The sequence below is a fragment of the Podarcis liolepis genome, assembly GCF_965112155.1.
Source record: "Podarcis liolepis genome assembly, chromosome: 2".
NCBI lineage: Eukaryota > Metazoa > Chordata > Lepidosauria > Squamata > Lacertidae > Podarcis > Podarcis liolepis.
In genome coordinates this window covers 70287204-70310388 of record NC_139555.1, presented here as the reverse complement: position 1 = coordinate 70310388, position 23185 = coordinate 70287204, and the positions used below count along the sequence as shown (strand labels likewise).

Below are 23185 nucleotides of genomic sequence, written 5' to 3'. Positions count from 1 at the left end.
ATAATACAGCTATAGTCAGAAATTAAATTTTACAGAAAATTGGTATGTACAGATACAGTTAATAATTCACCAGTGTAAAATAATCCAGAATTAGTATACACCTTCTTGTTTATTTAGCACTAGTAAGTAAGCACGTTTTTACACTTTGAACGAGCCACACCTCCCAACCTAGTCAAAATACAACTTGTAATAACTTTGCCTCTTTCTTACCAGCTACTATTGAAAATGAAATGCGAAAGCAGTTTAATATTCCTGACGGAAAAGAAATTAGGCTGTGGAGCAGATACATGAGTAATACTTATGAGCAGCTAAGCAAACTCGACAGTACTATACAAGATGCGGGGCTCTATCAGGGACAGGTAAGAAGTTCAAATATCATATGTTTATTGCTCACCCTGTGGGCTGTCGACAAGGCTGCAATTTGTAAAAAAGTTACAATGGGAAGAATTCAAGGTAATACTATGGCTGTCATTCTGTCAGGGCCAGCTTTCCAGCTTGCCAGACAGAATTATTCCTCCTCACCACCCTGGCATGCTGTTCTGGGGGTTCTTCTGACACCTCTACAAGCCAATTTTGGGGCACGCGGGGGGGGGGGAGCCCAACTGTGCTAGCAAGAGCTCTTGCTAGTAGGACTTGGAAGTTGGATCCCATCCCATGTGATTATGAAGTCATACAAAGTATTCTGAAATTTGAGCTGGTTTCTCAACTATTTGGCCAGGTTCAGTCAAACGCCAGCCGTTGTGGAAGAGCTACTGCATTCACAGCCTAGCAGCAATCATATAGAGGCAGCTGCATGTGGTGGCTGTTACTGCCATTGTGTGATTTGTGGGCCTGAAAAAAGCAAGTTGTGATCAAATTGCCACAGTAGTGTGAACAACTCTTCTGTGTAGATGCTGATTCCTTAAATGGTAACTTGTAAATGGTGCTGAGTCAAAAGCCTGCCAGAGCCTCCTGTACATCCTAAGGTGTTAGCATGGGGGTTATTTAATTGGGAATCTCCTGTTTTGTAAGCACTGATTTGCTTGTATTTTTCTGCACGGAACCAAAGAAAGCCCAGATCTATAAGATAGCACTCCCTTTACCTAGTTTTACTATTATTTTTCTTTAACTTTAAAGGTAGTGTTAATAGAAGTGAAGAATGAAGATGGTACATGGCCCAGGCAATCTCAGACAAAGTAAGTTTTTCTCTATTTATACTTTCCGTTTCTCTTTCTCTGTTTAGACATTGCAAAACCTGAACACCAAACCATGGTTTTGTGTTATCTGAATTGTGCCTCTGTCTAACTTGGGTCTGAGAGGTGTCTCTACCACTGTTTAACTTGGCATGACACTGACTATTTTTCTTCTTTCTCTATTCTGTTATTATTACATTGTGTTATTGTCCTGTTGTATTTTAATTTGTTAGCCACTTTTGAGAGCTTTCAGGCTAAACAATGAGACAGGAAATGCCCTAAGTCCTGTTATACTCATTTTTCTAAATTGAAGTAGCATTGAATTAAAAAATAAGTACCAAAAACATACTTTAAAGTTACATTTCTACCTTGCATAATCTTGACAAAATTAATCTTACATTTACAATATTGAAATGATACTTTCCTTAAGAGATAGTGAAATGCGCAGCTCAGATTTTTAAAGAACAGTGAAGAACTATCCTATGCTCCGCTTCATTCTGAATTGAGCCTGTTGCAAAGCCATATACAATTTAAGCCACATGTAAGGATTCACCTAACCTGCCCCTACAAAAGATTCCCACGGGTTCCCCAAATTGGCTTGGGAAAGATCAGAAGAACTTCTAGCACAGTAAATGACTTGCATAGGTGGAATTATTGGAAGATGAAACATTGAATTCCACCCAATGTATCAGGCATTACAATTCTTATTGGCCTCTGACTACAGCTGGAGGTAGTTAAAATGTTAGAGTATTTACAAATCACTGGTAGATTATGCCAAGGAATATCTATTCTACTTAAGGCGTCTTTTTCAAAAGATAATCATTTTATTTAGTAGATTAATTTTAGTCCTAAAAATCCTGTTGGTTGCCTTCTGTTCTGCTGGGAGGGGACAGATTTACGCTATGAGCATGCAAATATGAATCTGAGGCCTTGTACCAGTTAAGATTAGTAGTCTTGCTAACCTAGTACTCATTACAATGATTGATTGTGGATCAAACACTGATTCAGAAGTATGGCTCTTTCCTAGCAATTATTTGCAGAACTCTTAATCAGCTGGAATGCAAACGGTGGCGCATCGTATCATGTGCTCTGCCATGTAAGAAATTGCCTTGTGTAGCTTAGTACCACTTGCATAAGTTCTCCTTGGTATTTTACAATAGGGAAATTTGATACAGAATGAGGGTGAGTACTAGATTTCTAATTCCATTGACTCATAAACAATCCACCTCTTCAACCTGATGCTGTAGTCATTCCTTCTGGGTTGGAAATCCAGAAATAAACAGTTTAAAATAGTAAACTATACTAAAAAGTCAGTTAAAGAATCTCAGGAATTATTTAAAAAAACAAAAACAAAAACCCTGATGGGATTTTTACTACTTTTTTCCCTCCCAGATCAAGCACTGCAACAAGCAGAAATCTAGCTACCTCTTCAAAATCATCAGCAAGCTCTTGCTCCTCTTCAACCATTACAAATGGTGATAGCAATAACTCCTATAGTTTGAACTGCTCCAGCCTTGGCAAAGGGTAATAGCAAGAATGTGTCTGCTGTTCTTTATGTAACTTCCTTTCTCTGAATACTTTTATGCATTCTCTTCTTTATTAAATAAGGTTCTGCCCTGAAGCATTCATGGTTCCACTGTTTGGAAGCTAGCTATGTATAACTTTAAACTTAACTTCGGTTTCATGGCCCTCTGGCATTTTTTTGCCAGTTACTATTCCATTAAGATGTATGAGTTCTGTCAATTTTTCCTACAATAGCACTTTATCATACAATAGCTGATAGGAAAAAAATGCCACTCTAAAATAGTTCATTAAACCAGATTGCATTCTCCCATATAAACCTACAAGGCATTTGAGATCTCCCTTGGAGGCTGTGCTCTCAAGGCGCTTGCCCCCAGAGGTGTAGTGGGTGGTTACTTGAGGCAAGGCTTTTCCTTGCCTTTTCCTTGATACGGTAGTTTTGAGATGCCTGGCAAACACAGTATTACATTGGAGGATTTTAGGACCCTCTGACTTCAGTTCTTTTTATCCTGCTTGGTTCGGGTTTTTTGTGGTGGTGGTGGTTTTTCCTAACTTTAGTTCTAGTCTTGGTTTTGTTTTTCATTAGCATAATGTTCTGGAAACTGAAAAGCAGGATGTGTGTATTTTAAGCAAAATATAATATCAGTAAAGTGAGTCTCCACCTACAGTATGAAATGGTACAGTCAGGCAGCAGACTGGCTACCTCATAATACTTGATTGTGAGAACTAGGTCTGAGGGAGGAATTTTATAGTGTAGGCATGTGTATACTATAGATCAGTTGGAAGGTTTGCTTTGTCTTGAAGTTTGAGTTACGTGTTTAATTGTATTGTGTTTTTATATTCTGTAAACTCCCCATAAAATTTTGATGCAGGGCGGGTAAGAAATACAATACACATTATTTTTGTATAGCTGTAAATAGTTTCTTAGCCGAAATATTCTGCAACCTGTTATCATATTCCAGTATGTTTTCCCCCCTCCAGAGGTTCTAGCTTTTCCTGCAACTCCTACAACAACAGGGAGAGCCCTCCTCAGTCACAGCCTGGTCTCTGTGGGCTCAGTAACCTAGGAAATACATGCTTCATGAATTCAGCTTTACAGGTAAAGAACTGGTACAATCTACTGAAGAACCTAGAGTGGTAGACACTCTTCTGCTTGGGTTTTATACTACCCCATCTTAAATTGTATAACCGTTAGGTTCCCATACAGCTTGGAAAACCTACATAATGCTGTGGGTTACAATGGAAGATAGAAAGCTGCATTTTTCTAGTGTCAGAACACTGGTCCAGGATTGCCGATATGTTATAAGCCAAACCCTGGCTCCTCTATGAGTAGCACAGGAGCAGCAGGGCCAAGGGAGGAGCAAAGTGGCTACACTTTTTGCTGCGAGAATCCACTCACTCAATCATACTTAGCCATTGTCTGGATTAGCACTGTGTGCAAACCGGGCTGCTTACTGGCAGCAGCTCTCTAGGGTTCAAGGCATGAAACTTTCTCAGCCCTATATGATGATGCCAGGGTTTGAACATGGAGCCTTCTGTATACACAACAAGTGGTCTACCCTGAGCTATGACCCCGTCCTCTCAAAATAGAAATAACCCAGCTAGTACATGTTCCTCGGTTTTCTTCTTTCAGCAGTTTCCATATGTAATATTTAATGTAGCTTGCAATACAGTCCTGTATAGGGTGATTTTGCTGACTCTAGTACAATTTTAGTTTTCATTGGGCTGAAAATGGGTTGTTGGCATGGCTTTCTTTTTTATGCATTTCTTGTGTCTGAATGTTCTTCTAGTGTTTGAGTAACACCCCTCCACTGACTGACTATTTCTTGGAAGATGAGTATGAAGCTGAAATAAATCAGGAGAATCCTCTGGGAATGAGAGGAGAAATTGCAGAAGCATATGCAGAACTCATCAAACAGATGTGGTCTGGGAGAAATTCTCACGTGGCCCCCCGCATGTTCAAAGTAAGTAGACTTTCTGTCATTGCAACACAGCTAGAGGAAGTGACATTTTTGGTTTCATGCTTTTTGCATGGAGCTTTAATGTTAGCCCTTGGGGAAATACTTTCCCCATCATGAAATGTCTAGCCTGGTAGCTTAGGTTGAACTTAAAAGAATGCTAAGTATGATATGGACTCCTGAGTGCTACAGTGCCTTAATAATTCACTGAATGTTGCATATTGCAGGGAAATGCCATGCATTCTGCTTAGAATAGTTGTAGCTTCTAAAGCTTTTACTGATACAATTTGATTTTTAACAAGATTTTAGGAGTTATCTGACTTCTTTTTTGAGAACTGTTTTATCTGTTTACTTTTTATTGTTTTGTACCACTGTGGTATGTTGTAAAGTGCAATATTCCAAATAAAATTGAGCCGAAAGTTAGCAACTTTATATCTCTCTGAAATTAGTTGTACACTGAGTTGCTTTTGAAACAGTTGTTAAAATTGTACACATGGTCTTCAAATCACTTGTTGATATTCTGTACTCAAATAAGTAACAAATGTACTTTATTAGCACGTTTGTCAGTTTCACAGAATTTTACATGGATTAACCATACGGCAACTGTATCTGATAACTGTTATCCAAAGAAACTGATATGAGAGGAGACTTCATACATCTTGGTATCTTTTTGACATTAGTTTATTGCTAGGAATTAGCTAATCTTCATTGAATTCTGCAAATGAGGCTAGAGTTACTGCTTTTCCCTTCACTGCTCACATGCATCTTCCTAATGTTATTTTTCCCTTTCTTTTTTTAATTTTAGACCCAGGTTGGCCGCTTTGCTCCTCAGTTTTCAGGGTACCAGCAACAAGATTCCCAAGAGCTCCTGGCCTTTCTTTTAGATGGTTTACATGAGGATCTAAACAGAGTAAAAAAGAAACCTTACTTGGAGTTGAAGGATGCTAATGGCAGGCCTGATTCGGTATGCTGCATAGACATTCCACTGCTTGGAGTTAAATTGTGCTATAAAAGAGTAACACTCAACATATGTTACAAATTATTTTTGCCCATCCAGTTCCTTTGTTTATCTTACTGAGGATGTCTTTTTCTTAGCAAATGAATCCATGAATCAGTCCACTTGGGACCATTGACTCTTAGCCAGGCTTCAACAAATATGCTTCCCATTGTGACTGTGGCCCTGTGCTCTGATAAGCAGGTAGCCTTCCTCCTAATTTTGAAGATGCATACATGGACGAGATTGTCCAAGCAGTTGCATGGCAAACTCCTCTAGCTCCAAAGTTGGGTCAAATTAGTGGCACTTACTAGAAAGGCAGAGTCCAGATAGGCGATGCAGGATCACAACAGGCATGGCAAAGCACAGTTTGTCAGGACGCTGGACAGATCACTGTGACTGATGCTGGCTGGAACTTAACTACAGTATTGAAATCACATTAGCTGTTTTCAGTTGTGGCCAGCCAGATAGAACTATCCTTCCTCTCATTAAGAACATAAGACCTGCACAGCTAAATCACCATCATCGGGAAGTTTTTTAACTGTTTGATGCTTTATTATGTTTTATATATTTTGTAAGCCACCCAGTTTGGCTGGGGAAACCTGAGAGCCAGGTGACCCTTTCCAATTGCAGTCAGTTGCTGTAATCCTCCTTTCTTGGCCCTGTTTAAACCGAAGTAGAACAAGGGCTTAAAAGGGAATGACATAAATAATTACTTGGGGACAGTGCCCAATTTAAAGTTTCACTTAATTGGGCTGCTTTTCCTTTGCAGGCCTAGTTTTTATTACGGTAATTTTGAGAATTGATGCCACACATACACACGCGCGCACACCCCAGTGTAGTGTTTATTAAATAACTGCCTTTGCATGAATGTCACAACGATCATAGTTGGAGCAAACATTGCTGAAAGCTACATATTTCTTAGGTTTGACTGTACATTACAAATTGCACTGCAGTACTGCTTAAGCCAACCTAGCAGTTCGAAAGCACGTCAGAGTGCAAGTAGATAAATAGGTACCGCTCTGGCGGGAAGGTAAACGGCGTTTCCGTGCGCTGCTCTGGTTCGCCAGAAGTGGCTTAGTCATGCTGGCCACATGACCCGGAAGCTGTACGCCGGCTCCTTCGGCCAATAAAGCGAGATGAGCGCCGCAACCCCAGAGTCGGCCACGACTGGACCTAATGGTCAGGGGTCCCTTTAGCTTTACCTTACTGCTTAAGCAGTTCCTTGCTCACTTGCTAGAAGCTACCTCTAATCTGCCTTTCCCTAGGTTGGGATTCATTGAAAAAGACCCTGTCAGCAGCAGCCCTGCACAGAACACTTCGCCTCCCCTGTGTGCCCCAAATTCCCTCTGAAATTGGTTTGGGTGGTTGGGAGAACCCCCAGAACATCAGGGGAAGAGGAGGGGCATTGTTCCATCTCGCAAACTGAAACGCTTAGGCAGACAGAGTGTTTGTAATAGTGTGACATTGGAATTCCATCCCTAGAATTGGATTCTCTCATACTATGCAAATTTCACCTACACACTAGGGTGCAATCATCTTGTACAGTCTGTTCTGTTCTGTTGCAGGTCACTTGCATGTTGAATTACAGGTATACCAATAAGTGAATGATTTCATTGCATACAAACATAGTTGTTCAGCATCAGTTTGTCACATCACGTCCTTCTATTGTATTTCAATATCCTTCCCTACAGATAAAAGCTGTTTCATCAGAACTTGCACCTTAATCTTTATACTGTGTTCCTGCTTCTCTGCAATGTGTTTTATTTTTTGCAGGTGGTAGCAAAAGAAGCTTGGGAGAATCATCGATTGCGTAATAACTCTATAATTGTAGATATTTTCCATGGTCTCTTCAAATCCACATTGGTCTGCCCCAAATGTTCTAAAGTTTCCGTGACTTTTGACCCTTTTTGCTACTTAACCCTTCCATTGCCCTTGAAGAAAGATCGAACCATGGAGGTTTTCTTGGTTTTTGCAGATCCACAGCGCAAACCTACTCAGGTAAGTAGAGGTGTTCATGTTGGTCTTCGTTATGAAAGACAGAAAAATCAAATTGTAGTGTTTAGTGCCCTCTGCAACTTACAAGAGGTTGCCTGCTTTTAGCATTAGAATTCCGATACTAAGGGTCATTGTATGAGCTGCGTTGCACGCTTCCTGCCTGCTCAATGTACATAGAAACACACTCAGATATCAGGTTCAAATCCCATCTTCCCCATAAAGCTCACATGATCACCTTGAGTCAGTTACAACCTGTATTACCTACATTTTCTAGTTACCTACCTTCCAGGATTGTTGAGGAAAAAATGTGCAGAGGAAGAGATCATGTACAACACCTTTACCTCCAACAGATAAATGGAATGAAATCAAATTTAAAATAGATATAGCTGGAACAAACATTGCTGTCTTAAAATACACAGTTCACAACAAGCCTTCCTACCCCAGCATGTAAAATGACCAGCTTTGCATTATATGTGCATTATATATATATATCAGCATACGTACACACAGAGATAAGATGCATCCAATACCCAATCTTGAGATCAGTTTTACAGAGACTCTGGGAAGGCAGCTAAGTCTGTACTCCAAGCATGCTCACCTATGAGTAAGCCCAACTGAGCATAGTGAGATTGACCTCACCTGTATGTTTTGTGATCTACATGTTTGGAGAGGGAATCTGTCCAATCCATTTTTCAGCAGGTGAGATCCCAATTGCCAGTCATATTACACGCAGGGAGGAGGGAACCCCAAGGATGTTCACACAGAAATGAAGCCCTGGCCATAATTGCAGCCCAAGAATCAGAGATGACCTCTCTGCTTTCAGTCACCGCCTAGCAACAACATTCCCACAAAGAAACCTAATTGGCCTGTAATTATGGGCTGATAATTTTGGATGTATGGCAGACAAAGGTGATAGACAATATGGGACTGGCCAAAATGACTGGCAGAATTCGGGACCAGGGGAAAGAGACAGCGGAAGAAGATTGGAGGAAATTTAAAATCTATCTTAAGAAATATTGCAAAATCAATGACTGCTAAAATGTTGTAGTTATAGAAAATAGGGGATTACAGAAGTAAAAGATTATGTAAAAGAAAAGAATAAGGAAAAAGTAGATAAAATTAAGGGGGAGGATTTGCTGAAACAATTTGAGAATTGGGATGCAAAAAGGGGAGGTATGGGGAAGTCGGTGAAGTAAGTTTTAAGAAAAAAAGGATTTGAAATTATGCATGTTTGGTTTCGTGTGTGTATGTTTGTATTGTGTATTCTGTGTGTTCTTTATAATTTGTGAAAATCCAATAAATATTTATTAAAAAAAAGATAATTTTGGATGTAGTTTCCACTAAACAATCTTTCACAACCTAGTCTTCTGCATATTTCTGAGTCTTCTATAAACTGAATTTTGTTGCTAAGTGTCATAACTTATACCTCACAAACTACATAGGGTAGTATCTGACTGAATTTTACTCAGAGTAGATGCACTGAAATCAATTAAGTTAAGTCATCGGGTGTATATTGCATATGACTAAAATTAGATATCAACAATAGTGACCCCCTTAGTAATAGTATTAATTGCTTCTTGGTAGATTGCAAGCTGAACCCCCAATACAGTGTATCTTTCTAGCTTTAGTTAAGAGTAAAAAATGCCAGTTTTTTCCTGTCATACCATTAGCTTTTTACAATTCCAGCAGTGCTTATAACAGGACAACATTTTTACATTTAAATTTATCCTAATAAAATGTAGTTTCTTCACAATTTTGCTTGATTGCACAAACAATGGTGGCTGCTTTGGACATAACAGTAAGCCAAGGGTGGTGGTTTGTTGCTCCTACTTACTAGCAGGTAGGAGAAAAGCAGAAGCTGCGTTCACAGTAAACTGTTAACCATGTCTGACTATAACACGCAAACACACCCTGTATCAAATCTGGTTACTGATGCTGATCCTTAAGTCTAGAATTGTGTTCCTTACCAAGGTTTATTTTGCCTAGTATAAGTTTAATGTTCTGCTTTTTCCCCCAGTACAAGGTAATTGTGCCAATGATGGGGGCTGTATCTGACCTGTGTGATGCACTCTCAAAATTCTCCGGGGTTCCTGCAGAAAACGTAAGGCTAAATAATATTGTGTGATAAATAAAAGGGTTCAGTTTTCTACAAAATGTTATTAGGTAGACTGATTCCTGAATTAGTTAAAAATAACTTTAACAAACATTATAAGAAGGTGACTTGATATTGTGTATTGGGCACATCTTTTAAAAGGTTGTAAATTTTTCTTTTTAGGGCAAGAAGTGAGGAGTCACGTTCCACTTTCCACATGTTAAAATGTTTGTCTATACAGAAACTTAGATGAAAACAAACTGTCCTCTTTCAGATAAAAACTCTGACAAGAACAGCTTGTCAGCATGAGCCGTTCTCTGACCTTGGCCTTGTTCTGCTTGCCCTAATACCAACTATGTATAGCACTCATTTTGAAAAATGTCCCCAAGTGCTTGAAGTGAGCATTGGGTCGAAGTGAGACCTTGGATCCTTAGCACTGATAACTCCTTGATAATTATGTACATTCTACAAATATTTAATAGGAAGGGATTCTTAGCAGAATTTGGTATCGTGTTGCAAATGTTCTGTATGTAGTTGAGAATTGATCTAGTGTAATAATGAAGAGTTCTTTAAACTGGAAATATTATCTATTTCTATATCTTACATAGCTCAGTCTGTAGATCACAAGGCTGTTAATCTCAGTGCCGTGGGTTCAAGTCCCACGTTGGGCAAAAGATTCCTGCATTGTAGGGGTTGGATTAAATGAACCAGTGTGGTGTAGTGGTTAAGAGCGGTAGACTCGTAATCTGGGGAACCGGGTTCGCGTCTCCGCTGCTCCACATGCAGCTGCTGGGTGACCTTGGGCCAGTCACACTTCTTGAAGTCTCTCAGCCCCACTCACCTCACAGAGTGTTTGTTGTTGGGGAGGAAGGGAAAGGAGAATGTTAGCCGCTTTGAGACTCCTTCGGGTAGTGATAAAGCGGGATATCAAATCCAAACTCCTCCTCTTCTTCTTTCTTCCAATTCTACAATTCTATGAAATCGTCTGGTGAAAGACATCATCTTAATGTTTTATAATCAGATAATATTTAAGAGGAAAGAAAGAAAAATAACAATTCCTATTCTAATGGGCTCTTTGAGAGTGTATTTGATGATGGTGATCTCATGCAGAACTTAAGGGATATTCTAGAAACCAGACCAAATAAATGGGGATTTGAGAGAATAGGAGGGAATCCTATTCTGGTTAGTGTATACAGGTCAGTTCCCACCTACTTCTTTTGTCAGCTCCCCAACGTATATGATAGCCAACCTTAATTATCTTGAATTCAACTCTGTAAGCTGAAAATGGTGGAGAAGGTGATTGAGCTAGGAAAGGAACACATTTGGGATTAAGGAAGTAAGAAGAAGCAGTGGCTAGGCCAGTACCCTTGGGAGAAGAAGAACCCTGTTTCATTCCACTACCTAACTGCTTATTATCAGATCAGAGTTTTTGTTGCCAGTGGCTGTTAGGCATTCTCTTTGCCATCCTTGCTTTCAAGCAGCTGTTTTTCAAATTATATTGCCCATTTTGAAATCTTAAAGAGATTTTTCTCTGGGCAAGCTATTAAAGCAACCAGTTCTATTCCTTCAGTTTTGGCATCTGTTTTCTTGGCAAACACAAGGAGTCTTAACTATTCTTCATCGCTGAGATCCAGTATATTGTACTAGTTCTTTCATTTGACCACTGGTGGTTTTTTGCTTAGTTGGCTTATTTAAGCATATCTCATGAGTCACTTGATACCATACTTCCTCTTGGGGTTAGACTAGATGGTCCTTAGGGTTACTCCCAACTCTACAATTCTATTATTCTGTGATTCATTGGAGAATATTGAAAATGCCTAGGAGAAATGTTCAATATTTTTCTTAAACTTCAAGTAACTTTGGCTTATATTTTGATTATCATTATGCTATTCTGACTTCCATTCTCAACTATTTCCTGTTTTTAGATGGTGGTGACAGATGTTTATAATCACCGATTTCACAAAATTTTCCAGATGGATGAAGGCTTAAGTCAGATTATGCCAAAGGACAACATCTTTGTGTGAGTAACCGGTTCTTTGGGAAGAGTAGAGATAAGAAACTTTTGCTATATTACATTTGAGTGTTTAGCCTGAAAAGATTGTTTGGTACCCACAATTTATGTGGGTGATCAGTAGTTCTTACATTGTGTTGTATGCTATTCTGATGAGATATCATGTGGTGTGGGACACATATTGTTTAATTAGTGACCTTTGGGGTGTTTGTGTGCTGCTATTTTCCTTTTGGGTTTTTTATTGTTTAGCTGTACCAATAGATTCTAGAAAACATTGGGGCCATGTTACATGGAATGCTAAATCTCCACTGAAAATTACTAATGTTTTTGGAACTTAAAAGAGCATGAAAATGTTTACATTTACCTTGGGAAATTAGGCATGGAGAACTTGTGACAATTCGAAACCAAACCTTAAACTTTGCATTCTAGTTTTAACGTTAGCTGTAAGCCTGCCTCACATACCCCTTCCCCAACTTCCCCCAACTTCCAGTGTGTCTGCAGGTATTGTTTTCTGAGTATCTGTCATGTACACATTCCTATAAAGTTGTGGATACATGAAATGTTGGTGGATAAACATCATGAGCACTACCTTGTACTTCTCTTGTCAATCTTTTGGAAATGCACCAGTAAAACTGATCCTGGAGTCGGTCAGTTTGGGCAAGTTTGGTGCAACATTTATTTATAGTAAGTGGATGGGACTTGTTCATCACTGTCAAGTAAGAAATGGCTAAAACAGAGACATTTTAAAAGCAGTATATTTTGACATCTTAAAATGCACCTCTTTTTAAGAAGGTTTTTTTGTGCATACATGCATGCGAGCACACATACTGTATTAGAATTGCATTTTGGATTGTATTCCCATTGTGTTGGAGCTATGAGTACAAATATGAACTATAAAAGATGAGCCTTTAAACTAAGTTCCTAGCAATGATGGCAGAACATCACAAATCCAACTAAATTTATCTATTTTTAAATTCCTAAAAACTCTCGGTATTTAGTTAGGACTTCATTAGATATTTGTTAATAGGAGATCATTTTACACTTCTTTAATAGGAAACATCAAAGTAGTTAAAGGGAAACAGATTGCGAAATTAGATTAGGAGAAGTGGTGTTACTGGCAGTACAGTGATTGACTATTGATATCAAGTGACAGTGAAAACTTGTTGGTGGCAATAGGAGGGTCTGGCTTTGTTTTGTGTTGTATTTATAGAGCTGCATCATTAAGCCTCTCTAAAATGATAACATGGTTTTGTTAAATACTAGGTAGGTTCAGAATAAGAACTTACTTATCCACAACTTGATTGTGGAGGATAAAGAGGCTAACCTAGCATAAGTAAGACTTGGGTGGGCCTGATCTCACCCATCTCTCTGACCAGTTATTCGGTGCAACAGCAGGTCAGACTTGAGTGCTGGGGATAGAGGTACAGTGGTACCTTGGTTCTCAAACGTAATCCATTCCGGAAGTCAGTTCCAAAACCAAAGCTTTCCAAAACCAAGGTATGCTTCCCCATAGAAAGTAATGCAAAATGGATTAATCAGTTCCAGGCTTTTAAAAACAACCCCTAAAACAGCAATTTAACATGAATTTTACTATTTCACAAAACCATTGATCCATAAAATGAAAGCAATAATCAACGTACTGTAATATAAAATAAATAAGACAGTATTGTAGATGATAAAAATTAAAATTATTTTTCCCTCCTTACCTGCACTGATGATAGTCATTGTTTGGATGGGGGGCTTTTATCCATTTCCACAGTCACAAAATCAATCAGTAGCTGAACTGGGTTCCACACAAACAAATCAATCAAAAAAGTCTCAAAAACAAAAACGCAAAATAAATAGCAAAAAAGAGAGAGCATGAAACTTAATCCATTCCAGAAGTCCATTTTACTTCCGAAATGTTCGAAAACCAAGGTGTAGCTTCTGATTGGTGCAGGTTACCCAGAAACACTTCCGAAAAGCATTAGAAAACTGGAACACTTACTTCCGGGGTTTTGGCGTTTGAGAACCAAGGCGTTTGAGAACCAAGGTACCACTTTATTGACATAGTTCTTAGAATTTCAGTGCAGCTCACTAGTACACCTCTTGCCCTCAGGGCAGAATGAGAATGTCTTTACCTGATGTTGGGCCATAGAGACAGATTAGGGGTGCTGCTGGTATGCCGTCCACCCTGTTTCCCAACAGCCTTGATGGCTGTGGTGGTTGTGAAAATAGAATTGAAGGAACCCAGGATGATTGTCCTGGGTAACCTTCAGTGTGTGTGCCGAGGCTCTCAGGGCCAGTTTTTGAGTTCATGGTCTCTGTGGTAACCATGCATCTGTCTCATCATCTATCTAAGATGTGGTAGGACATAGCTTGGATCTTGTCTTTGCTTCAAATCGTGAAAGTGGTAGTATCTGTCTCTTTCTGTGGAGTAGGGAGTGGGTGGGTTCTACAACACAGTCATCATGGTCAGACCACTTCCTGGTGAAGTTTGGAATTGTGGTGCCTACATCCCACTGCAGGGGTGGAGGTCCATGGAGATTAATAGAATGCAGTGGATTCCTGAATGTTATGCAGGAGTTTCTGGTGGATAGAGTAAGTGAACCTGTCAAGGCCTTGGTCTCACTATAGAATGTCAAGATGAGATGGGCCACTGACACAAATCCTCCCAAGTGCTCTCTTAAGTGCTGTGGAGTCCATTCAGTAGCCTGGTGCTTTGGGAGCTGCAAATGATGAAACAGGCTGCATTACACTAGAGTACAGGTGGTGGACGTCTTGTTGAAAAGCAAACAAAACACTTTTGTAGAGGTAAAACCTCTCTTAACCAGAATTTAGCATCTCGGTTCTAGTCTCCCTAAAATGTTTGTTTGATTCCCCCCCCCCCCCTTTTAAAAATATTTTTTATTGATTTTTCCATGTATACTTCTAACAATCTTCGTAGTATAATTTCAAGTCTGGAAGGGAGAAGCCTCCTTTATCTTTTGTATCTATAAGTATTTTATATTCTATTCTAGGTTTTTTCCCATTCCAGACGAACTTAGAAATATCTTTTTGCCAGTTTCTGAAGCAGACAAGATTGCTTATCCCCCCTTCTTTACATGCTTCATTAATTATGGCAGCTCAAAGGCAGTGCATGTTTGTGTAAAATGATACACAAGTCCCCGATAGCAGTGAAGCTGGCAAAGACTCCTGACTAAGCCCCTGGCAAGACTCTGACAGTTAGCATACTGAGTTAGATGGATCAATGGAGGCTTCCTGACTTAGACATGAAATAATGGATTTGAACAACATTTTGAACTGAAGCATTTGAAGTTCTTCAAATGTAAAGTGAACTTTTAAGGTGTATTAACAAATGTGATTAATATATTACACTCTCCCTTATTTTGTATCTGCATTGCTCTTATACATTTGGAAGTTGATAATGGCTTGTCGAGGCATCTCAGTTCCAGCATTATGCAAATTATACTTTGTACTAATCCCATTTTAGAACGCAAATCATGATTTTGAGCTTTCAAGCATATATGCAGATGATGTTAGAGCTTTCATACTTGGTCTACTCAGCATTCCTATCTCTTGATACTGTGATCTTCTGGGTTGGAGTCATGGCCATAACCATGGTTTCTCAACTCGAGTCATCATACCCAACTCTGGTTAGGACAAAGCACAATTTGAAAACACGTTTCAAAACAGGATTGTCTTAATTCTCATTTGCTAGCCTACCACAAACCATGGTTTGTCATTTCAGCTATTAGTGGCCTCATTCGCATGTATCTACCCATAGGTTACAAACATCTTCTGAGGTCCTGTTGGGTGTCCCACTACTTAAGGATGGTGTGCAGTAATGCAAGCGTGGACCTTTTTCATGGCAACACCCAGATTACTAAAGCTTAGTTTAGTGTTACATGTCCAAATCTTAGGGTCATGTGATCCCCTCCATTTTCCTCCAGTGTAGTCACAAGAGAATCAGCTTTCAGCTTAATAATAATAATAATAATAATAATAATAATAATAATTTAGTATTTATACCCTGCCCATCTGGCTGAGTTTCCCCAGCCACTCTGGGCGGCTTCCAATCAAGTGTTAAAAACAATACAGCATTAAACATTAAAAACTTCCCTAAACAGGGTTGTCTTCAGATGTCTTTTAAAGATAAGATAGCTGCTTATTTCCTTCTCATCTGAAGGGACGGCCTTCCACAGGGCGGGTGCCACTACCGAGAAGGCCCTCTGTCTGGTTCCCTGTAACCTCACTTCTCGCAATGAGGGAACTGTCAGAAGGCCCTCAGCGCTGGATCTCGGTGTCCGGGCTGAATGATGGGGGTGGAGACGCTCCTTCAGCTAATAATAGTTACTCGTTATGTCCAAACCCAGACAAGCTGTTTACCATTTATCAGGGTTTAGAGACTCAAATTTCAAATTGTGATTCATGATCCTGTCTATTTCCTGAAAACATTGTTAATAGTAAGCACAGCTTGGATACAAGAAGTAATCTTGGTTAGCTGAAAAACGAAGCAAAAGTTTCCTCACATCCATGCCTGAGGATGAGAAGGGATTGGGATGCAGTACACAAAGACACTAAATTAGTGTAACGCTAACTTAGGGTGATGTTGCCCCTGTTTGGTGAAATAGCATTCCTGTTGAGATATGGCAGGCAGTCACTATTTGCACTTTCCTGCAAAAATTGAATATGTTTTTGTTTCTGTGATAAACTCGCACCAATTCATTCTAAACCCATATATAGCGATTAAAATGTAGGTGCCTGTAATATTTCTACTTGGAGGGCTTGAAGCTTCAGAATGTGCATAATGTATACCTGGAAAATGGCACAGAGCAAAGCTTACCTCTATTCCTTAAGGCAACGGTGGTGATCAAAAATGAATCCTTCCACCCCACAGTTTTTAAGTGAGAGGGAAAATTTAGGTAAGCTGATCACCAATCTCCAGCATCTCCTCTGTTTTTGGAACTTGAATTAGTTCTATCATGTTTGCCTTTTTTTTCTTTCTCAGTTGTGCTGTTTTTGGCACCATATTGCAAATATCGGAAATCACTTTTTTTTCAGTAGCTAGGAGCTAGCAAAGAATTTCCAGTATTAATCTATTAGCTGAATTGCTCTCCAGGTGTATTGCATACATACTTTAACCAGTTCTTAGAGGATTGGTTAATGTGGTATGGTAGATGCGTTGGAGGCATTCATGAGTGGCAGGAGGATGTAAAGTTTGAGTCCAAGCATTTATAAGAACATGGTGGTCAGCAATTCTTGGGAAAGTTGCTTCTCCTACTGAATGTTCAGTTGACAGATTGTAATAAAGGTGATCTGCAAATCAATCTGGCAAAACTACATCAACATGCGTCACTTGTGCTGAATTCCCCCAGGCTAAACTAGAAGGGGCATTCAGCACTCAGTGCAGACACTTACTATTTTTTCCCCTTAGGTCCCATGATGCTCCGCCCCAACTAGGCTCCTGCTCCGATGTAAAGCCCCAGCATGTGCCATGATGGTGATATCACATCACCCAGGATCCTGCTGGAGCATGGAGCCAGCCTACAAGGGGTCAGGTAAGTGTCTATCATTGCACAAATATGCAAAGTTTTTGTCGGGTTTTTCCTTCCCAGGGGAAGCATCTTGGGATATGAGGCTGGAGAGATTTTATATGTTTGAGTGCCTTTGTTATTTTAGCCTGGATAATGGAGGCATTCAGCATATATGTTTAAAATTGATGAAACTTTGCCAAAATGATTTGCAGGTCACACTTAACTTACTGACATCAACTGTCATAATATTCTCATGCCAGTCACTTTACCCTGGTTTCCTGCCCACCTTACCTTGCATAGTTTCTCTACCCTTGTTTGCTTGGAACTGGTAAAAGACTGAATGGTTATGGAGATTTTGAACGTAGTATCTGAAATACAAGATTTATCCTATTACTCTTTGGTTTTCTCTCTGATAATGGGTTTGGGATGGGTGGTGAAATACAACTATAAACTAAGATAAAATCTGACCCTAGAAATGCTCCTTCCTTAGAGATTATATAGCCTGAAGCAAAATAGTTTTGAGTGATTCTGCTCTTTGTTTTAGAGCAGGGTTGGGTAACATTTTGGGACCTAAGGGACACATTCACTCCTAGCCTACCCTCTGAGAGTCACATAGCAGCAGTAGGCGTGGCCACTTCCACACACTCACATATACACACTCACCCAAGGTTTACATAGGCAGGCAGCTCCCCTCTTTAGTTGATCCATGCAGATTAGATGAGGAGGAAGGGTTATCGCCCATTCTCCACTCTTCAAATGTCTGATCTGATGACTGAGGGAAAGGATCATTTGTAGCCACATTTGGATGCTGGGCTCTGCTGTCTACTTTGGCTATTTTTTTTCCTTTTTGCAACTGTGGCCAAAATTGGTTGGTCTTGGGGGTCTAGAAAAAAAAATTAAGGCCAGTCTCTGAATCTAACTTAATTGAAGCATAATTCAGATTAATCTAAATTAACATTGTTAAAGAAGTCAGAAAAATAAGTCAGGGCTAAATCTAGAATGAACTTTTTGTAATTTGGGTCTTGAGTAAAAAAAGAAAGAAAAACAATATGTAAAGAACGAAGTACAGTGGTACTTCGGGTTATATTCGCTTCAGGTTACAGACTCCGCTAACCCAGAAATAGTACCTCGGGTTAAGAACTTTGCTTCAGGATGAGAACAGAAATCATGCTCCAGCGGTGCAGCGGTAGCAGGAGGCCCCATTAGCTAAAATGGTGCTTCAGGTTAAGAACAGTTTCAGGTTAAGAACGGACCTCTGGAACGAATTAAGTACTTAACCCAAGGTACCACTGTAGCAACTTTGCACATTAAGCTAACTAATAATACCCATTTAAGCTATATTTTCATATCAATAATATTCTATTTAGGTTTATTGTGGAGGTTGTTAATAATAATGGGCAGTTGCATGTTTATGTACTTAGGTGTACAGTTGGTTTGTTTGTTTTACTTACGCAGTATCAATAGGATTTGAAAAATCTGGATGAATTCACAGACACCAAATGTTGAGGTACAGCAAGAGGAATACCTCCCTATATTCATGCATACAGATTGTGTGTTTACTTTCAGTGTGAGAGGCAAAAGGCTTTTTGTTTTGTAACCTTGGTAGGTACAATGCCTCTGTTTTGCCACTCAGAGAAGTGGTGAGGAATCACTACAGCTACCATTCTGAGCAGGGCTACTACTACATGCATGGTGGAAGTGCTAGTAGATGGGAGGACTTTCATATTCATGGGAGGTGTTCAGAGAAGACACAAGTTGCAAGTGTTGCAATAATGAGGAGACTTAGTCTGCTGCTGTTTATTGTAGCTGTGCCTGAGGGAACAGTACTCCACTTCTTCACTTTCTTTGTCCCAGATGAGTTTCACAAGTCTTTTCCTTTTTCCCTATGGTTCCTGTACTCTTTTTCTCATCCTTCCAATCTTTATGCACCCTTCAATCACCTGGTTCTCCTTGACTCCTAAAAAAAATCCTGGTTCCTAGCAAACTGATTTATTGTTCCAGTACTATGTCATACAGCATTAAATTCTTCATGGCTCTAGTTGTTTGTATTAACGGGTGTTTGTGAATGCCTGTGGGTACAAGTTACTGTCTTGGGTTAACATCATAGGACTGATCGCTAGATCTTTTTACATTGCATGTCTGCAGGCAGGGCCCTCATTACCTGGTAACTTTTGACACTTTCAAAATAAAACCAGATCTAATTGTTCAAGTAAAGGGAGAAGGAAATGGTTTATTCAGTCATGAGCTTAGAATCAGCTCCTATTTTAAGAACTGTGATGTAGAATATGACTCTTCCAAGTGTGAATGCTTAAGACTGGCATGACACTCTTACCAGTTCTGAAAGGACTGAACTTTGCTCACTCTTCTTCTCTCTTTTGTGCAGATACGAAGTTTGCAAGTCAACGGAAGATGGTGCTGAATGCATCACTCTTTCAGTTTACTTCAGAGAAAAGAAAGCAAGACAATCAAGTGCTGCTCCGGGGACTGTTCTCTATGGGCAACCACTACTCATAGCTATACCCAAACACAAGCTTACCCTAGATCACTTGTACAATGTTATATTGGAGCGGATTAGGTGAGTACAGGACCTCTGTGGCATATAAGTTTACTCATTTCTAAGTGCAATCATCTTCGTTTCTCCAATTACTCTACAACAGGATTGTTATTAGATGTTACTAGTTTGTGTGTGCCTAATTGTTATTGTTCTGCATCCACTGGTAGCTTATCAGTATATGAGTTTGAAACTGCCAGTACTTCCATAGTTGTAGAATTTTCTGACAAATGTCTTGTATTAACCTGGTTGGTTGAAACTCTTCCTTTATATGAACCCAAAAAGAATCTAAGATCAAAGACCAACTTTTTGTCACTAGCAGCTATCAACCAGATACCTCTGAAAACTCAGAAGCGGCACAAGAAGGTCCTGGCCCTTATCTGTGTACTGCTTCTGTGTATACAGGTTGCATTAAGCTTCCATGAATTTCTTTTTGTTAAAAAAAATTCCACCCCAAATCTAAACTAGTAGTCATCACACAATGCATGCTTAACTTAAGGAACTGAACTAAATTAGTTTGTTTATCTTGATGTTACCATATTTGTGAAAATGTTGAATATATTACAGTATTCTATATCCTAAGAGAAAACTCCTATGGTAATAACATAAACAGTGAATCAATTTGCTTATTTCATATTTTCTTTTACATATCTTACCAATTTTCAAGGAAATTCAAGGGATTTAAGGATCCTTTTATTTTATATGTGTATGATAATCATAGTGGGTGAGGAAATATTTCTGTACTTTCAATCTGGCTGCTTTCCTGATGAGATAGATACCCAACTCCCATCAATCCCAGTCAACATTGCTAACAGTTAGGAATGGTAGGAATTGTAATCATCAACATCTAGAGGAGATTTTGCACTAATTGTTCTTTTCTCCTAATGTACCTGCCTTTCCAATAATGGGTCACTCGTGTCAGCGTTTAATGAAAAAAATAATTTATGTGTTTCAGTCGCTATGTAAAAGTTTCCTTAAAAGAAGAATGTTCTGAAAGATGTCCAGATAGTGAGAATTGCAATGGCTCCAGTAGTGTGTCTGAAGGTAAATTATCCTAAGATGGGTATTATTTAACTAAATCTGTGTTGTCTAAAGTAGTAGACATGACTCCTCAATAGTTTTATACATCCTGTGGTAGTATACAACCTTTTGTGCTTTAGAAATATCCTTCAAATAACACTATTAAGTATATTGCATGTTGTGATAACTTGCAAAGTTGGGTACAGACTCCTCCCTGGTCCTCTCTGATTTAGCTGCATTCCTTTCAAAGCTGCTGTTGTAATCATTTGCTCATTAATTTTCAGACAAAGGATATTATAAATGCTATGGAGGAACAACAAAACTGAAAAACAATCTTTAAAATATGTTTCAGGTGATGTTGAAGAAATGGAACATCAGAATGGAGAGGAAGACAGTAAGGAGAAAATATCAGAAACAGATGCCTGCAAATCAGAGGACTGCATCCAGGATGACCTGGAAAAGGAAGGCCTGCATCACAGAAGGCATCTCTTTAGCTTCAGTCTTGTGAACTCTTATGGAACATCAGAAATAAACTCCCTTAATACAGATGGGAAAATCCTCAAGTTGAGTTGTAGGTATCTCCTCTAATTGTCATCCTAGACACACCTCATCTTTGGCAGATTTACATGATGTTATTGCTTTTCTTCTTTTCTTCTTTTCCAGCTCATGCAACTCTTGCTATTGATTGGGATTCTGACACCCGAAAGTTGCTTTTTGATGAACATGAGGCACAGGTGATTAGCGTTCCCCCACCTTTTAAAGGGCACTGCTGTAGTCTGGCCCCTAATAACTGTTGGCAGGGGGTTAGGCAAGATTATGTGGTTTATTCTGCCTTTGTACTTTGATAAAGGTACTGAGGAAATAGAGCATTGTCATAGAATATTGACAACAGGTCATTATCAGCACCAGCAGAGTGCCATGCACAAGGCTTCTCAAGAGTTGGTGATCAGCTGATGGTTCAGCTTTGTGCACACCGCTTACCACTGAGCTTTGCAAACCCCATTTTGGCTGACACAGGTCTTACCTGTCTCACACTTGACATCATATGTGTGATTACAAAAATGGTATTGTACCATCTTTGTATGAGTAAAGTGTACGAAGGCATTACCAGAGAAGAGGAGGAGGGCAAAGAATCAAGCTGAAATAAAAGTTGTAGACAATTAGTACAGAAGGGTTTAAAGTATTCTCCTGTGTGGTGTGTTAATTTTTAGAAGGTTTAACATGCATCTTACACTTGAGGAAAAAACATAATGTATATTTCTTTTTGGTAGGCATTTGAAAAACACAACAGTATGTTTCAGCCACAGAAGAAGAAAACTACCGTAGCTCTGAAAGATTGCATAGAACTGTTCACTACTATGGAAACACTTGGTGAACATGATCCATGGTAGGTTTGCTGTGTTTTCTCATAGCAATAACATCTCTGGGCTGTGTTTAGCAACTGACCAAAGCATGGATATTATCTATGCATTTTGCCCTGTAGGTCATGCAGAAAAGGTAGCTCAGGCTGATTTCATTTAGTCACTTTTGAGGTGGCTTGATTTCACATGGTTAAATCATGTGGTAAGAACAGCGCTTGACCCATCCTGGAAAATAGTAACTTCTTTGTACTACATACATATAAGAATTATAACATGCTGTCAACAGGAAGGCTTATATGATTATGTACAGTTGCATTAATAGCAATAATAGGGTCCAAACCTATGAACTAAGGAAAGCATGGGCAAAAATACCTGTTTCAGGTAATCACCCTGTGATTATCTGTAGGCTACAGTGTCATAAGTAAAATTTCCCCAGATGATGTAAGTGATCTTACAGGTTTATACAGGCAGCTGCTATTTCCACAGAACTAATGTACTGCTGGGAAACTTGTGTAGGCCAGCCACATAGGCTACCCCTTCTATCTTTGGACATTGATAACTTTGCCTCAGCACACATACCTCTGTAGACTTCAGCACAAATCTCTTCTGTTCCTCCCCATCTCTGGATGTGGGCTTTGCTTTTAAGCAAAACTTTCCCGCTTGCTATCCTGGCCTGTGACTGAACTGAAATGCTGGACATGCAGTTACCTTCTGGTATACTGGCCGATCAGACTACCCACTGGAAGACAAATTGAAGGCAAAAAGTGGCACAGCATTTTCACAGTGCAGTCTAGTTGGGGGCTCCTTGAGAATCCATCAGTCAGCATTTCCTCTTCTCTGATTATTGTTCCTTAGCTCTCTTTGCCACCTCATCAGGATGGACATCCAATTTGCTGGCCTTGACAGGAAGGTAGCTTAAGCTTTTCCTAACTGCTGTCTTGCTGTTATGCCAGAACAGAACTTGATGTTACATCCAGTTTTCCAGCCTGGT

General features: G+C 39.4%; 1 protein-coding gene across 2 annotated transcripts in view; it reads left to right on the top strand.

Annotated features, from left to right (window-relative positions):
- Positions 1-23185, top strand: part of USP4 (ubiquitin specific peptidase 4) — a 36255-nt gene that overhangs the window by 7541 nt on the left and 5529 nt on the right. Inside the window, exons 5-18 of one of the 2 annotated variants that reach the window (XM_083488672.1) lie at positions 214-359; positions 1117-1175; positions 2565-2696; positions 3675-3792; positions 4484-4657; positions 5457-5615; positions 7422-7646; positions 9661-9744; positions 11661-11755; positions 19646-19837; positions 20769-20857; positions 21186-21404; positions 21497-21567; positions 22105-22220. In XM_083488672.1, the coding sequence (XP_083344798.1) occupies positions 214-359; positions 1117-1175; positions 2565-2696; positions 3675-3792; positions 4484-4657; positions 5457-5615; positions 7422-7646; positions 9661-9744; positions 11661-11755; positions 19646-19837; positions 20769-20857; positions 21186-21404; positions 21497-21567; positions 22105-22220 (1879 nt within the window). The remainder of the gene's footprint in view (positions 1-213; positions 360-1116; positions 1176-2564; positions 2697-3674; positions 3793-4483; positions 4658-5456; positions 5616-7421; positions 7647-9660; positions 9745-11660; positions 11756-19645; positions 19838-20768; positions 20858-21185; positions 21405-21496; positions 21568-22104; positions 22221-23185) is intronic. The other variant, XM_083488673.1, reaches the window with a different exon arrangement.